This window comes from Quercus robur, chromosome 9 (genome assembly GCF_932294415.1).
Source record: "Quercus robur chromosome 9, dhQueRobu3.1, whole genome shotgun sequence".
NCBI classification, from domain to species: Eukaryota; Viridiplantae; Streptophyta; class Magnoliopsida; order Fagales; family Fagaceae; genus Quercus; species Quercus robur.
The window spans coordinates 24,633,338-24,651,636 of NC_065542.1; the positions used below are offsets into that span (position 1 = coordinate 24,633,338).

The 18,299-nt window shown below is 31.4% G+C and overlaps 1 protein-coding gene across 2 annotated transcripts in view; it reads right to left on the reverse strand.

Moving 5' to 3' along the window:
- Positions 1–11,836: 11,836 nt before the first annotated feature.
- Positions 11,837–18,299, reverse strand: part of LOC126699976 (probable inositol oxygenase) — an 85,538-nt gene continuing 79,075 nt past the window's right edge. Inside the window, exons 1-11 of one of the 2 annotated variants that reach the window (XM_050397955.1) lie at positions 16,064–16,134; positions 15,856–15,934; positions 15,677–15,755; positions 15,176–15,380; positions 14,966–15,025; positions 14,825–14,877; positions 14,611–14,733; positions 12,616–12,685; positions 12,436–12,514; positions 12,168–12,249; positions 11,837–12,072 (exon numbers count right to left, since the gene is read on the reverse strand). In XM_050397955.1, coding sequence (XP_050253912.1) covers positions 12,046–12,072; positions 12,168–12,249; positions 12,436–12,514; positions 12,616–12,685; positions 14,611–14,733; positions 14,825–14,877; positions 14,966–15,025; positions 15,176–15,380; positions 15,677–15,755; positions 15,856–15,934; positions 16,064–16,091 — 885 coding nt within the window. In that variant the 5' untranslated portion in view covers positions 16,092–16,134 and the 3' untranslated portion in view covers positions 11,837–12,045. Of the gene's footprint in view, positions 12,073–12,167; positions 12,250–12,435; positions 12,515–12,615; positions 12,686–14,610; positions 14,734–14,824; positions 14,878–14,965; positions 15,026–15,175; positions 15,381–15,676; positions 15,756–15,855; positions 15,935–16,063; positions 16,135–18,299 lie in introns of those variants that run through there. The other variant, XM_050397956.1, reaches the window with a different exon arrangement.

Consider the following 18,299-nt stretch of genomic DNA (forward strand, 5'->3'; position numbering starts at 1 on the left):
CTTTAGGCTACAACTAATTTTATAGCTAAACTTTTTCCTTTCATAAAGTAAATCAAATAAATTAAGAACATTAATAGATTAGGCCTTAAACCCAACTGTTATTAGGATCTATTCCCAAGGCCAATGGTTGGGCCATCTTCTTCTTGTGTGTTGTCCTTAAGTATGTGTAATTGGGGGCATATATCTTGTGTTGGCACTAGCTAAACTAGGAAAGAGTTGGTTAGGATCTTATGTAGAGTTGGAAAAGGACGAAATTTAGCTACAAAATTGGTTATAGTCTAAGGTTACAGGCTACAACCTTACTCAATAAAATAAACATTACTATATATTTTGAAAATCTAACCATTAGATTGCATTTTTTTACACTCTTAATATACATATCAAATTATGTGTCAATCAGATATTATTTACTATATGATTCATAAGCTTACATTTTATGCATAATTTTATATTGCAAAATCATGCAATTTAAACACTTTATTGATGACATACCTATTAATCTTCAATTTCCTAGAAATCTTGCAAGTATGGAGTATATAAGAAGAAAATGTAATCTAATGGTGGATTTTTCAAAATTCACCTCCAATAAAAAGATATTGAGTTAGATGGTAGCCTTAGGTTGTAATCAATTTTGTAGCTAAATTTTGTCTGTTAGAAAATGGTTAGTGATTGGGTTAAGGCTAGTTTTGATATCATGCTTCATTTGATTTCATTAAATATTCTTGCTGAATGCTTTCCTAGTAGTCTTTTTGGTTGTTAAATATGAGCTTATTGGAAAGGGGACTAAGCTAACAGTTCTGAAAAGAGTACAAGCTAGAAAAATCAAACGGAGGTAAGCTAGCTAAATAGCTAAATACCCCATTTCACCAAGGCATCTGTGCAAATTACTAAAGAGACTATTGAAGAGTGGTTTCAAACAATCCTTGGCCTAAAGTGGCATTTTATGGTCATATGGATAGAACTCATAACCCTGAGCCCTATCCCATCTTTTTTTTATTTTTTATTTTTTATTTACAAAAGAAGAGGTGCTTGTGATTCTTAACCTACTAGAAAATGGGACAAGTTAAGGAATTAAGTAACATCATACAGGAAAATCACTTAAACTTACACAGTGAAAAAGCAGATGCAGTAGTTAATACTTTCGCTGCACTCACCAGAAAATGAGAGAAGTTAAAGAATCAAGCAACATTGTTGATATTTGATACCTTCAATATGTTCTAAAACTGGTTGCTCATATCAAGACATCATAATTAATAGAAAACTAATTTCTACTATGTTGGTGATCAAGTGCAGAGGAGAAACCGTATCAGATAATTTCTAACTATACATATTTTTGATGTGATGTTCTGCAGAATTCGTAAGATAAACTACAATTTAAGATGCATTTCAACCTAAAATATTTATAACAAATGCTCTTGGAAGGTTGAATCACAACCTTAAGAATATGTGTGATCACGGACACCATGCATATGTAGCAAAATGTGTATTTTGGTAATTTTGGTGGTATTTCTTACTCATATTCTTATGGTGATCACAGAAACCTTGCATAATTTCTTACTCATATTTTGGTATTTCGGTCTTTTTTTAGGTTTTGGTGGTATTTTGGTCTTTTTTTTTGGATTTGGGGTTATTTTAGTCTTTTTTTTTGTCTCGGGATATTTCGATCATTTTTTAGGTTTCATGGTATTTTGGTATTTTTTTAAGTTTTAGGGGTATTTTGGTAATTGTTTGGGTTTAGGGTGTATTTTGGTCATTTTTAGGTCTTAGGGGTATTTCGGTGATTTTTTTTAGGTTTTACGGGTATTTTGGTCATTTTATTAGGTTTTGGGGGCGTATTTTGGTCAGTTTTTAGGTTTTGAGGGGGCATTTTAGTCATTTTTTTGGTTTCAAGGTATTTCGGTCATTTTTTAAGTTTAGGGGATATTTTGGTAATTTTATGGGTTTCGAAGGTGTTTCAGTCCTTTTTTAGGTTACAGGGTAATTTGGTAATGTTTTCAGGTTTCAAGGGTATTTGAGTCATTTTATAGAGTTCGGAAGTATTTTGGTCATTTTTTAGGTTTTGAGGGTATTTTTGGTAATTTTAAGGTTTTAGAGGTATTTCGGTCATTTTTAAGGTTTAGGGGGTATTTCGGTCATTTTCTAGGTTTAAGGAGTATTTTTGTCATTTTTTTGGTTTTGGGGGTATTTTGGTAATTTTTGGGTTTTAGGGAAATTTTGGAGGTTTTGGTGGGTATTTTGCTCATTTTAGAGATTTTGGAGGTATTTTGGTCATTTTGGTCAATTTTTGGGTTTTTGGGGTATTTTGTTCATTTTTAGGTTTCGAGGGTATTTTGGTAATTTTTAGATTTTGGGGGTATTTGGTCATTTTTTGAGTTTCGATGGTATTTTGGTCAGTTTTTGGGTTTTGGGGGTATCTTGGTCATTTTTTAGGTTTCGGGGGTATTTTTGTCACTTTTTGGGTTTTGGGATATTTTGGTCATTCTTTAGGTTTTGGCGGTATTTTGATCATTTTCTAGGTTTTGGGGGAATTGTGGTCATTTTTAAGTTTCGGGGGTATTTTGGTCATTTTTTTGGTTTTGGGGGTGTTTTGGCCATTTTTTGGGTTTCAAGGGTATTTTGGTCATTTTTAGGTTTTGGGGGTTATTTTGGTAATTTTTTGGGTTTTGGGATTATTTTGGTCATTTTTTGGGTTTTAGGGGTATTTTGGTCATTTTCTAGAAATTTAGATTTTATGTTGTTTATTTAAATTTTAGATAGGTTTTAGTGGGTATTAATGGGTTTATCTATTAAGACTCATATAATTAAATAGTTTAATGGGTCTTTACCCATTTAACCCAAATATTCAAATGGATTGGGTTAAGATTTATCCAAATTAGGTGGTTAATGGGTGAGTTTATGGATATGGATAAAAATTGTCACCCCTACTCTTAATCGATGGTGGTGGTGGGCTTGATTGTGAGAACGTGAAGTTTGCATGGTTGCTCTTGTTCTGGGTTTGTTTGGTTGGGTTTTACTTGCTCTTAATTGATGGTGGTGGTGGGTTTGATTGTGAGATCATGAATTTTGCTGGGTATATTGATTGTAAGAACATGAAGTTCGATTCTGGGTTTGCTCTTGTTCTGGGATTTGGGAAGAACATGAAGAACAAGTTTTAATGTTCTTACGAAAAAATAATGGCAACAAAAAAAAAAGTAATAATAATGATAATGATAATAAAATTAGATTTAAGGTTTGTTTTTTAATTTATTTTAAATACTTCGATCTAACTTTTTTTTTTATTAATATAAATGCTGACATGGCATTTTAAAATGTCAAATAACTTTTTTATAATATTTTAATGGCCACTCAGTGCCATGTCAACAGGAAAGGCATTTCGGCAGACACGTAGGATTTTTCCATTGGTTGGCTAACGGCAATGACCATTTTAAAAACGATTTTCTATTTTTAGGGATGACATTAGTAACAAAATCAATTTTGAGACCAAAATGGAATTGACCCAAAATATAGGGACCAAAAGTGCATTCTCCCCATAAATCAAATGTGCCCATAAAAGAAGCAAAATTGAATATATTATTATATTAACTTTTAAGGATTAAGCCAGTTCAATATCTTTCTATCCTCCTCAGTCAGTAGGGTTGATATGCTCCTGACCTATGTGTGCAGCAAGATGACGATAGACAGAAATCTTTATATCAGTTGTACCTTTCAGAATATTAATGCAATAACATTTTTGCTACATATGCATGGTTTCCGTGATCACACATACTCTTAAGGTTGTGATTCAACCTTCCAAGAGCATTTGTTATAAATATTTTAGGTTGGAATGCATCTTAAAATGTAGTTTATCTTACCAATTCTGCAGAACTTCACATCAAAAATATGTATAGTTAGAAATTATCTGATACAGTTTCTCCCGTGCACTTGATCACCAACATAGTAGAAATTAGTTTTCTAATTAGTTCTCATGCCTTGATATGAGTAACCAGTTTCAGAACATATTGAAGGTATCAAATATCAACAATGTTGCTTGATTCTTTTAACTTCTCTCATTTTCTGGTCAGTGCAGTGAAAGTACTAACTACTGCATCTGCTTTTTCACTGCGTAAGTTTAAGTGATTTTTCTGTATGATGTTACTTAATTCCTTACCAGCTAATGGGGAAGATGGTGCTTTTGAACTTCTACAGGAAAAAAACACCATGTTTCCTCCAAGTATCCTGCTACAACATAATGTACCTGTGTACAAGGCAGTGCAGATGCCAGGGGAGTTTGTTGTAACCTTCCCCAGAGCATGTCATGCTGGATTTAGCCATGGCATCTCTCTCTCTCTCTCATAAACTATACTTATTTCTTCTTTATCATCTTACACTCATTTACTTTTCTGTTCAATTTTAGGCTTTAACTGTGGTGAGGCAGTAAATTTTGCAGCTGGTGATTGGTTTCCATTGGGGGCTCTGGCTAGTCAACGTTATGCTCTTCTTCGAAAGATTCCATTAATACCATATGAGGAACTTCTCTGCAATGAAGCAATGTTTCTGATCAACTCTTTAAAAAAAGAAAATTCTGGTACTTAATCTGCAGATTTGACCTCTCAACGTTTTGTTAAAGTTCCTTTTGTTCGCCTCATAGGACTGCAAAAGCAGGCTCTGCAGCGCTTAAAATTTTCCTCTACTTCCTCACATGCTCAAGAAACTCAAGTATGTGGCCACTGCAAGCGTGACTGTTACTTGGCATATATCATGTGCACCTGCCGCTACTCTGATCCTATCTGCCTTTTTCATGGTATGAGAATATTGGTAGAGGTCTTAATTTCATTGAAAATGTACATTCCTATGAATGTCATCTTTTGTTACCATACCTAAAAGAAGATCGATTTAGTTTTTAATTGTGTTAAAATCAAGTACTTTGTTTTCTACTGCAGTTAAGTAACAATAAGGCTTGGAATCAGTTTAGTTTGTTTCAACTGTGTTTAAATCATCTACGGTTTTCATTTTCTACACGTTAAAATTAAAATATCTAAATTTCATGTTAATTTAATATAAATACTTTTGTTTTGATATGGTGTTTAGACACCCGATTACTCTATTATGACATTGGTTTTACTAATCCTAATCTTGTGACACAGATATTGATTTGCTTAATTGGTCATGTGGGGAAAAATGTACCATTTTCTTGAGGGAGGACATATCAGCAATGGAAGATGCAGCTCAAAAATTTGAGAAAGGAGAAGAAATTTGGCTGGAGCTTCAAAAAGAAACCAAATTTGGACAAGACATGTTCCTGAAATCAAGTAAATAGTCTCGCATTAAGGATGGATCCACTCCATTTTGCGAAGTCAGATTTGAATAAATGCTTTAAATTATCTTAATTACTCCTGAATAGTTATACATTTGCCACGCTGTGTTAAATTTATGTGTTTTATGGGGACAGTAATCAAATGCAAGAAGGCTCAGGGTTTTAGAATGCCCAAAACTGTATTTTAAAAATATAAGGCATAAGTCCATTTTAAATGGGACTGTCAAACCATTGGAGCTATCACTAAAACTAATAGGATCAAGTTTAAGAGTCAATAAAATTTCTTTCTTTCAATTTCTTAGAGATGACGGCTGTCAAAATTAGATGGAAACCCATTTACAATGCTAGATTGTTCTTAAATTATACTCCCCTTTTTTTCTAATTTACTGTGTCTAACTCAACTATGTTCTGGAAATGAAAAACAGAACAATCATCAACATGAAGGAAGGAATGCCAACAACAGAAATGTAAGCTCTATGGAAGAGGCATCGACCATGAAAATGAAAGAAATGGAAATTGGCAAGCTCAATGGGGGAAAATCTAACAAGAGAAGGTTCAAGAGTCATAGAATGAGAGGGCCTTCACTATCTAAGGATTGCAAGAGGGTTAGAAGAGTGAGCTGAGCTGACCAAAACATAATTCACTAGTGCCTGAGGATTGTCTTCTAGAGTTTGACATCACTAAGACACCAACTTCATTACTAGATTAGGATCCTCTAGAGTTCTTAGGATAACTTCAATATGGAATTCCTAGTAACTCTAGAGGATCTTAATCCCTTCATTACCATGACTTTCTAACAAGAAAGAATGCACAGAAGAAATTTTTAGCTATTACTGACTTTCTGACAAAGAAAAGAGAATAGTTCAATTGAGGTCCTGGCATAATCAGATTCAAGTGGCTCTCAGCTTTCCTTATCATTCTTCCTTTTTTATTAAATGGATATATTCATAGATATCTGCAAGGTATACATGGTAGTTTAGAAGGCTCCAGGCACAAATTTTGCATTGCTCAAAAGTAGTTAGGAAGGCATAAGTTTTGTAGTACTCAATAGTGGTTAGAAAGGCTCAAAATTTTGTACAATCAATCAAATTCTGAGAAGAATGTTGTATATTACTGTTGTCTTTGACATATGTTTCCGTCTTCATAGTTTTGAAGCAAAATGCTGTATATCAAAATGCTGTCTTTGACATATTAATGTTGTATATTAGCTCTTTCTTAGTTTTGAAGCAAAATGCTTTGAATTTGAACAAAATTACCAACCAAGTGCTCACCTTTTCAATTAGGGATGTGACATCATTTTACAGTTTTTACCTATTTTTCCTCTTTTCTTGAACTTTTATTCTGTCAGGTGGGAGATAATACGCCTTGAATTTGGTAACATCTATCTGAGCTTTGCTCTTGCTATAGTAGTCATATTTCTACTGTATGATTTAACATGGTGCAAAAAAACAGGTGACTTTGGTAAAGGGGGAATAGACGAGTAAAAATCAAGACGAAAATGCACTTTTAATTCTTACATTTTGGGTCAATTCCCATTTTAGTCCCTAAATTAATTTCATTACTAATGTCATCCCTAAAAAATGAAAATTGTTTTTACAATAGTCTTTGCCATTAGTCAACCAACGGAAAAATCCTATGTGTTTGATGAAATGCCCTACTTGCTAACATGGCGCCGACGTGACCATTAAAAAAATTATGACATTTTTAAATGCCATGTCAGCATTTAAATTAATTAAAAAAAAGAAAAAGCCAGATCAGAGTATTTAAACTTAATTAAAAAATAAATTAAAAAAACTTTAAATCTAATGAAAAAAAAAACCTTTAATTTCTTAATTTTAATTTAAATTGAAAATACAAATTTGATTTAAACTGAAATTTTAAAATTTCTCAATTCTCAATTTTTAAATTTTTTATCACAATCCTCGGCACCAAACCCCAATCCCAACCCCACGAACCCAAGTTACCCAACCCAACATCAAATTTTCTTAGTCACCAACATCACAGCATCAATTTAATCCCTCTCTCTGCCCATTGTTCTCTCACTCTTTGTCTCTTTGATTTCTCTTTGGTCTGCTCCAAACCCAGACACCCATGGCCAAAGACATCAGTAGGGAGTTGGCCATGACTGGATTGTCTTGTCATCCATATCTTAGAATAGTTTTTTGCATTACTCAAAATAGGATGTGATTATCCACAAAGCTGACTCAATGCGTGTTTTTGGCAACGAAACAACCAAAGCATTAGGAATTTGGTCACATGGCTAAAATGAAGATAATGACTGACCATTCAATACTATTATAGAAACAAGTTATTTTAAGGTAAAGTTCGTTTGAAAAAATTAGCTCTAGGGTAATTTGGTAATATTTTCAGGTTTCGGGGGTATTTAAGTCATTTTATAGGGTTCAAAAATATTTTGGTCATTTTTTAGGTTTCGAAGGTATTTTTGGTAATTCTAAGGTTTCAGAGGTATTTTGGTCATTTTTATGGTTTAGGGGGTATTTCAGTCATTTTCTAGGTTTAAGGAGTATTTTGGTCATTTTTTGGGTTTTGGGGGTATTTTGGTAATTTTTGGGTTTTAGGGATATTTTGGACATTTTAGAGGTTTTGGGGGGTATTTTGCTCATTTTAGAGATTTTGGAGGTATTTTGGTCAGTTTTTGGGTTTTGGAGGTATTTTGTTCATTTATAAGTTTCGAGGGTATTTTGGTCATTTTTTGGGTTTTGGGGGTATTTTGGTAATTTTAAGATTTTGGGGGTATTTTGGTCATTTTTTGGGTTATGGGGGTATTTTGGTCATTTTTTGGATTTTGGAGGTATTTTGGTAATTTTCTAGGTTTTGGGGGTATTTTGGTTATTTTTATGTTTCAGATCATTTTTAAGTTTTGGGAGTATTTTGGTCATTTTTTGGGTTTTGGGGGTATTTTGGCCATTTTTTGGGTTTCAGGGGTATTTTGGCCATTTTTTAGGTTTTGGGGGTTATTTTGGTCATTGTATAGGTTTCAAAGGTATTTTAGTCGGTTTTTGGGTTTTGGGGGTATTTAGGTAATTTTTTGGGTTTTTGGATTATTTTGGTCATTTTTTAAGTTTTAGGGGCATTTTGGTCATTTTTTAGAAATTTAGATTTTATTTTGTTTATTTAAATTTCAGATAGGTTTTATTGGGTATTAATTGGTTTATCCATTAAGACCCATATAATTAAACAACTTAATGGGTCTTTACCCATTTAACCCAAATATTCAAATGGGTTGGGTTAAGATTTATCCAAATTAGGTGGTTAATAAATGGGTTTATGGATATGGATAAATATTGTCACCCTACTCTTAATCGATGATGGTGGTGGGCTTGAATGTGAGAACGTGAAGTTTGCTTGGTTGCTCTTGTTATGGGTTTTCTCTTGTTCTAGGTTTGTTTGGTTGGGTTTTACTTGCTCTTAATCGATGGTGGTGGTGGGTTTGATTGTGGGATCATGAATTTTGCTGGGTATATTGATTGTAAGAACATGAAGTTTGACTTTGGGTTTGCCCTTGTTCTAGGATTTGGGAAGAAAATGAAGAACAAGTTTTTATGTTCTTACGGAAAAATATTGGCAATAAAAAAAAAGTAATAATAATGATAATAAAATTAGATTTAAGGTTTTTTTTTAATTTAGTTTAAATACTTTGATCTAGCTTTTTTTTTATTAATTTAAATGCTGGCATGGCATTTAAAAATGTCAAATAAATTTTTTTTTTTATAATATTTTAATGGCCACTCAGTGCCACGTCAGCAAGTAAGGCATTCCATCAGACACGTAGGATTTTTCTGTTGGTTGGCTAACTGTAAGGACCAATTTAAAAACGATTTTCTATTTTTAGGGATGACATTAGTAACAAAATCAATTTTGAGACCAAAATGGAATTGACTCAAAATGTAGAGACCAAAAGTACATTTTCGCCATAAATCAAATGTGCCCATAAAAGAAGCAAAATTGAATATATTATTATATTAACTTTTAAGGATTAAGCCAGTTCAAATTCTTTCTATCCTCCTTAGTCAGTAGGGTTGAATTGCTCCTGACCTATGTGTGCAGCAAGATGATGATAGACAAAAATCTTTATATCAGTTGTACCTTTCAGAATATTAATGCAATAACATTTTTGCTACATATGCATGGTTTCCATGATCACACATATTCTTAAGGTTGTGATTCAACCTTCCAAGAGCATTTGTTATAAATATTTTAGGTTGGAATGCATCTTAAAATGTAGTTTATCTTACCAATTTTGCAGAACATCACATCAAAAATATGTATAGTTAGAAATTATCTGATACGGTTTCTCCTGTGCACTTGATCACCAACATAGTAGAAATTAGTTTTCTAATTAATTCTGATGTCTTGATATGAGTAACCAGTTTCAGAACATATTGAAGGTATCAAATATCAACAATGTTGCTTGATTCTTTAACTTCTCTCATTTTCTGGTGAGTGTAGTGAATGTACTAACTATTGCATCTGCTTTTTCACTGCGTAAGTTTAAGTGATTTTTCTGTATGATGTTGCTTAATTCCTTAACTTGTCCCATTTTCAAGTAGGTTAAGAATCACAAGCACCTCTTCTTTTGTAAATAAAAAATAAAAATAAATAAAAAAAAGATGGGATAGGGCTCAGGGTTATGAGTTCTATCCATATGACCATAGAATGCCACTTTAGGCCAAGGATTGTTTGAAACCACCCTTCAATAGGCTCTTTAGCAATTTGCACAGATGCCTCGGTGAAATGGTGTATTTAGCTATTTAGCTAACTTACCTCCGTTTGATTTTTCTGGCTTGTACTCTTTTCAGAACTGTAGCACTTAGTCCTCTTTCCAATAAGCTCATATTTAACAACCAAAAAGACTACTAGGAAAGCCTTTGGCAAGAATATCTAATGAAATCAAATGAAGCATGATATCAAAACTAGCCTTAGCCCAATCACTAACCATTTTCTAACAGACAAAATTTAGTTACAAAATTGATTGTAGCCTAAGGTTACCATCTAACTCAATATCTTTTTATTGGAGGTGAATTTTGAAAAATCCACCATTAGATTACATTTTCTTCTTATATGCTCCATACTTGCAAGATTTCTAGGAAATTGAAGATTAATAGGTATGTCATTAATAAAGTGTTTAAATTGCAAGATTTTACAATATAAAATTATGCATAAAATGTAAGCTTATGAATCATATAGTAAATAATATCTGATTGACACATAATTTGATATGTACATTAAGAGTGTAAAGAACATGCAATCTAATGGTTAGATTTTCAAAATATATAGTAATGTTTATTTTATTGAGTAAGGTTATAGCCTGTAGTCTTAGACTACAACTAGTTTTGTAGCTAAATTTTGTCATTTTTTAACTCTGCATAAGATCCCAACTAGTTCCTGCCTAGTTTAGCTAGTGCCAACACAAGATATATGCCCCCAATTACACATACTTTTTTTTTTTGAGAAAAAGGTAAGCGAAATTTTATTAATAAAAAACAAACTACAAAAACCAAACAAAAACCAAACTCAAGGAAGATCCGACTGGAAAACAACATCCACGCCCTCGGGTAAGTCTTCTACCCAAACCTCATGATCTAGACAACACACAAGAAGAAGAAGGCCCAACCACTAGCCTTGGGAATAGAGCCTAATAACAGATGGAATTAAGGCCTAATTTATTAATGTTCTTAATTTATTTGATTTACTTTATGAAAGGAAAAAGTTTAGCTATAAAATTAGTTGTAACCTAAGGCTATAATTTTACTCAATAAAATAAATATTACTACATATTTTGAAAATCTAACTGTTGAATTGTATGTTTTTTACACTTTTAATACACATGTCAAATTTTGTGTCAATCGAATATTATATACTATATGATCTATAAGCTTATATTTTATGCATATTTTAAACTACAAAAACTCACAATTTAAACAATTTATTGATGACATAGTTATTGATCTTTAATTTTCTATAAATTTTGCAAGCATGGAGGATATAAGAAGAAGATATAATCCAATGGTGAATTTGTCAAAATTCACCTCCAATAAAAAGATATTGAGTAAGATTGCAAATTCACCTCCAATAAAAAGATATTGAGTAAGATTGTAGCATTAGGCTTCAACTAATTTTGTAGCTAAACTTGTCCATTTTTTAAACCTTATTTTATTTCCTACTTGTTTTAGGGATTTAATTCATCTTCTTACTTGATTAGTAGAATTTTCATTAGTTAGAATTGTTTCCTTTTCTTGTTAGAATAATAAGTTTGGAACTCTATTTAAAGAACCTAGAGTTCAGTATTGTATACCGTTTGCTTCAGCAATCAAATTGATTGTTAGAGTTTTTCCTTCAATAGCTTGGTGTTGATTCCAGATAAACCTAGGCGTTGATTTCTAAAGGTTTTTTTTTTTCTTTTTTTTTTTTTTTTGAAGCCACAACATTAGCCTTATTTGATTAGGCCCCAAGGTCTTAAAGACATCCCACACATGGCCTCCTGGCCATCAATATATAAGAAGCAAGAACCAAGCCAAATAATAATGAGCACGCCACATCATTATGACGTGTTTTATTTACTGATATTAATTAATATTTTACAAACTTCTTAGTACTGATTATAGAAATCTTTAGTGCATATATAGATTAAATTAACTTTGCCAATTGAAAGCAAGCACAACTAAAAGTATGGCAGTCAGCCTAAAGCCAGATCCTTTCCCTTAGTGCAGTATGCCTTCCAACCTCAAGGATTACCATCTGAGCTTTTTTGGGAAGTACTGCAAAAACAAAGAAAGAAAAAAAATCCAATTTTAGTAAGAAAAAAAAAAGTGTTTAAAATAACCGAAGCACAGAATTTTGCACTAGTACACACCTTTTTTATGAGGGATTCATAGTATGGTTTAACTTTTTCAACGTCAATTCGAACGCTGCTCTTACTGTAGAGATCATATTTGCTGTTATTTTGTACAATACAATAAAATCAGTTTAGTTGTCACAATCAGTTGAACAAAAATTGAATAATTAGTGGGGAAAAACACTGATGCTCACAATCAGCTCAATGAGAAATGAATAGTTATTGGGGAAGAACACAAGTAAGAAAGAAAAAAATGTACAAATTAAACAGCAAAATGGAAGCTTACTTGAATGTTCGAACCCACTTCAGATTCTCTCTATCCTCCTCATTCAATAGGTATTGATATGCTCCTTCCGTATGCATTGCTGTGAGATGGACAGATAAAACTCATTTTATTGTATAAAAACAATTCGAGAATATTAACTATTTTTCAAATTTACAGGAAAAGATAAAGAATAATACTTACGGTAAAATGAGTGATATCGGATGGTAAATAATGCAGCTGATGGTAGAGTAGTTCCATTTGCCTTGGCCACCTAAGGATTTGGAAACAACGTTATTAGTATTACTAGTTGCAGACCCGTGCGTTATGCATGATAACTTTTTTAAATAAAATACTATTTTAGTCCCTAGACTTTATAAAGAGTTTTTTTTTTTTTTTTTGGGTATTATTATATTTAATCATTGATTTGATTGCACTATAAAGTTTTTAATGTCCTCTGTATAGCCATCTCTATTTTATTTCTTACTCCTCTTTACCACAATTTTATTTTGCAAATAACTGTTATTAATTGACATTTGATTTCATTTCTTTTTTTCTTCCTTCATTTATTCGTTATTACTTTGTATGTTCCCTCACTAGTTGTAAATTTTATGGTTATTAATAAGAAATAGATATCATGGATGGCTTAAATAGTTATAGATGTAGTTATGTTAGTGGTATGTCAAAGGTTTTTTTTTTTAATGGGGGATGTGGCTGAATTTAAATGTTAAATAAAATGATATGAGAAATAAAAAATAAAAAAAATAGATAACAATAAACACTAACGTATCCAAATAATTCTATGTAATATAATAATAGTACATTCTAATATGCTATTTTTAATTATTTATAATACAATATGATAATATATAACAATCAAAGTCATAAAATAAAAATAAAAATAAAAAGATAAAAAAACTTAAAACACAAAACTAAATCCCATCAACCAAAATAGAGTTCTAAAGAATACAAAACTTTATCAAGCTAAAATAGAGATGCAAGAAAAATAAAAATAAAAATCCACCAAAAAATTGAGGGAGAAAGAGTAGGAAATAACTATCTTTTTGTGAGAGAAAATTATGTAAAGAATAGAAGAGTGAATGACAAATTTATACTAAGAGGATGATAATAAAAAGAAACAAAATAACGGAAGATAAAAGGAAAGAGGAAGAGTGATATCAGGGTAGAATGTTTGGGGAGATGAAAAGGTAAAGAGAAGGAGAAAGGTTGGAAAAAGTATAAATGTTAAAAAAAATGAGTACAATTTGATGAGCACAATAAAAAATTACATTTTTTTATTTTTTAAAACAAAAAAAGAGAGAAAATATAAATAATTTAATGATAAGGACGATGTGGTTGAATTTCAATATTGAGTAAAATAGAAGAAAAGAAAAAAATAAGAAAAATTAAAAGATATAACAACAAACACTAAATTATCCAAATTATGGTATGTAATGGAATACTATTTTATTTTTATCTACTATTTTTAATTTTTTATAATGTAATCGGATAAAATTTAACAATCAAATAGAAAAATAATAATAATAATAACTTAAAACACGAAGCTAAATCGTATCAACCTAAATTAGAGTTCTTAAAAACACAAAAATTTATCAATCTAAAGTGGAGATGCAATAAAAAATAAAAATCCACCAAAACATTGAAAGAGAGAGAGAGAGAGAGAACTATGTAAAGAATGGAAAAGAGAGACAAATTTATAGTAAGAGAGAAGAGATAAGAAGAGACAAATAAAGGAAGATGAAGGGAAAGATGAATAGCAATATTAAAGTAGAGGGTAGTGGGGAGATGAAAAGGTAAGGGAAGAAGAAAGGTTGAAAAAAATGCAAATATTTAAAAAATAAGTGAATGTAAAAAAAATTATAAGAAAATTGGAAATAAAAAAGAAATATATATGGATGTTAAAACCGACAAAAATGAATATCTAAAGTTAATAATCTATTTATATATATTTATTTATTTTTTTAAAAAAATTGGAATAAATAATAATTATGTGGCTAGTGACGTGGCGATGAGGTGGCATAACAGGAGCTCAGTAGCAATAAATGTCATGTTTCAGCTTTTAGTAATATATAGATATAGATGAATGTTATTTTGGAATAACATATTGTGGAAATTTCAATATGAAAATCTTATTAAAGATTTTTCATTAAAAATTCATTGAAGGTTCAGAGGATATACCATGTACATGTAATCGTCATGCCCCCATGACATCAGCACATTTTCCAGTCCACATCCTTCAAAGTAGACTCCAAGTTTAGTGTTGTAGACAGGATTGTTGTAATCTGGATTTTCCTTGAAATACTGCAATGCAAAAGATTTGAAGAAATTTCTTTCTATTGACTGACTATATATAATCATGTCAAACATAATTAACAAATGTTTTAGATAAGACCTTGTAATAAACAATCGATTCGTCAAAGGCACAACCAACAGGATGCGTATCTCCTGTGACATCAAAATTCATCATCAGATTGAAATGACTCAAAACAGGAGGAATATATTAACATTTATTTGTTCTAAGAACATCTCTTACCGGTAACAGCCCACTGGGGAAGCGATCCAAATTTAGAATGGAAAAGAACCTTTCCAAGATCTGAAATCCATGCAAGAATCAATTATCAAGTTGTTTAATATATTGTTTTATGTAAACTTGAATATATAGGGCCTAAGTACACATTCAAAGGACTTATATTTTGCATGTTAGCCTTAGAACAGAAACTAGGAATGTGCATGGGGTATTTACCATGAATAAGGGCAGTCAAGTGCAGCCAGTCTTCATCAGGATAATCTTTTCTTATGGCTTCAGCTGACTGCAGCAAATGCTGAATCTGAGGTTCATCAATGTCAGGGTCACTTTCATCCACAAAACTGTCAAGGAGTTCAATGGCTTCCCATATGGACATCTCTGCTTTGTTCAATTTTGCATACTCTTCCCTTGTCTTCTTCACCTGCATTTGCATTGAAAGTTTCATAAATCAAATTGAATCTATGAAGTCCTAAGTGTGCATTTGGAACAATCTGAAAATTTCAGCTTATTTGCAATTTTAGCTTATTTTTGCTGCTATTTATGGGTCCCATTACACTTTTTGGTACCATTCATGGGTCCCAATATACTATTCAGTTAACTTTTATCTTTATTTATAGTACTTTCAATAATAAGTTTTCAATTTCAGCTAAATAAAGTTTTCCAAAACAGACACAGTAATTTAATATTTAAACATTAACTTATTGAAAGTGTACTTACAAAATCATACGTTTGGTTAATATGATTCAACCGATAGCAATTCTCCACAATGCTTAGCCTCACACTTGATTCATAATCCCTACCACACATTTTGACACAATTCCTTGTATGAGAAACTACACCATTTATGAAAATCACCTGATCTTATAAACAAAGATTGTGGAAGAAAATGTCAAAACCTAAATGATTGGCCAAAGGCATTGGATTCTGGCACAACAAATCCATCTGATTCATCTTTTGGTATTGCATTCTCTAACACTTACATTTTCAAACAAAAGAACACAAAAGTTAGACTCCAATTGAACTAAGCTTATAGACTTATAATAAAATAAAAATTATTGACATTCATGGACAAAAGGAAGAAGGAAACAATAATCAAAGCAGTACCAGGTGCCTGGTTCTCAACGGCAATCATCTTGTTCCCACTTAAAAACTCAGAAGAAGGCAAACAAAGCAAAGACAAATACCTTTGAAAGGCCCCAGTCAGATTTATAGGTAAATAATAAGTCCTCAACTGAAAATAGACCAGGCTTGGACTCCTCAACTGCAAATTTTCATTATCCTAGAGCTAATTTTTTCAAACGAACTTTATCTTAAAATAACTTGTTTCTGTAAGAGTATTAAATGGTCAATCATCATCTTCATTTTAGCCATGTAACCAAATTCCTAATGCTTTGGTTGTTTCATTGCCAAAAACACGCATCTTTTTGTAGATATTGTGATAACGCATTGAGTCAGCTTTGTGGATAATCACATCCAATTTTGACTAATGCAAAAAACTAACCTAAGATATGGATGACAAGACAATCCAATCATGGCCAACTCCCTACTAATGTTATGCGTTCTGTTATGAGGATAAGGCTTAAAAAAAATAAAATCAACAACTGAGCTAAGATATTTGTGAATGAATAGCCAAGAACCATCAAGAAACTTCAGTTTTTTTTTTTTTTCTCCATTGATAGGATTGGAACCTAAGAACTATGCTCACCAAGAGCAAATGGTTGTATTTTGCCACATAAACATGACTATGTGTGAGTTTCTATCTTTGTATTGTATTTACCCGAAATAGCCAAGATATGTATGAGATGTATAATTAGGATATAGTAGTTTAAAAAGTATAATTCATTTTTTTTGGCCATTGAGGACCAAGTCAAGACATTGGTTTCAAGAGAAAATTATGGGATTGGTTAATAAATCAAGGGATTGATTGCTAAAGAAGATGATGGAATTGAAGCAATCAATATGTAATTCTTATTCAAATGTCATGGACTTTTGTATCCCATTATAAATATGAAATTCATTGTAATGTAAAATGTGAACGAGCCTTTTAAGTTGTAGCTCAATAAGCTTCTAAGGTAGTTCCGAACAATGCGTCCAGATTCAAATCCACTCCTCCCCAACTATTAAATTATTAAATTAAAAAAAATGAAGGAGAATCTTTAAATATATATATATATATATATATATATATATAAAAACCATGATTTAACAATTTTGTTCAAGCAAGCAGTGATGACAAATCGAGTTCGAGACATTGGTATCCAGCTACATGGGCCGATCCTAACCTAATTCATTTAATAATCATTTCAAAACTTTTCTACTCTAACAAAACCCATTTATTAAGCGAGTGACACAACATGACCCACATAGCTTGCTTAATATAAACAAACACTACTCATTTCAAATGTTTGATAAACTTGTATTGGGTTAACATTTAAATGACCCATTCCAAACCATTCAAAAAATAAACCAAAATGAATTTAAAATTCTTTTAATTACACTGTTCTATAGAGAAAATTCAAATTTATATTAAATAAAAATGACATTTATTTATACGAAAGGAGCCATTTTGGGTTGATTTTAGGTTAAGCAAATTAACGAAATTGACTTACTTAGTAATTATGTCAAAAAGGATTCACTAAAAGCATTCTCTCTTTTCAAAAACTCTCTTGCAGTTCCATTCTTATAAAGCTACAGTTTACTAACTCTTCTAGTGTTTTGGCTTGGATCCAATATCCTGAGGGGACTGGTCAAAATTCAAATATCCTTCGAAAAAGTTAATCCCCTTTTCTTTTTAAATTCCAAAATCTGTCTTGTTTTAAAGTTTATGCTTGTTTTTGTTTGTAGAATTAGGTTAGGATTTTGTTTGATCACTTTGAATGAAGAAGATGTAGAATTAGAGTTTCATTTTGTTAGGATGCATACACATGCCTCACAATTGCGTATGTATGTTCAATGTATGTTTATGGAACAACAAGTCATGTGTATGCCTCTCTGCAATCCTAACAATTAGAAACCTACTTTAGGTTAAACACCCACTGTGTATAATCTTTGTACCCTATTTTCTTGAATTCTTTTTAGTTTAAATTCCACTCTATCTATATATCTATATATATATTAATAGACAAAACTGAGAGAAAATCCAATTAGATTTTAATTGGATTCTCAATTTTGTGCCACGTGAATTATTGAGTGTAAAAATCAAAGAGTTCAAATCTAATCCATCTAAGTTTTTCTATTTTTGTGGCAAGTGAATTATTAAATGCAAAAACCAAAGAGTTTAAAACCAATTAAATTTTAAATGATACACACACACAGAGGTTGAAAAATGCTATATCCACAA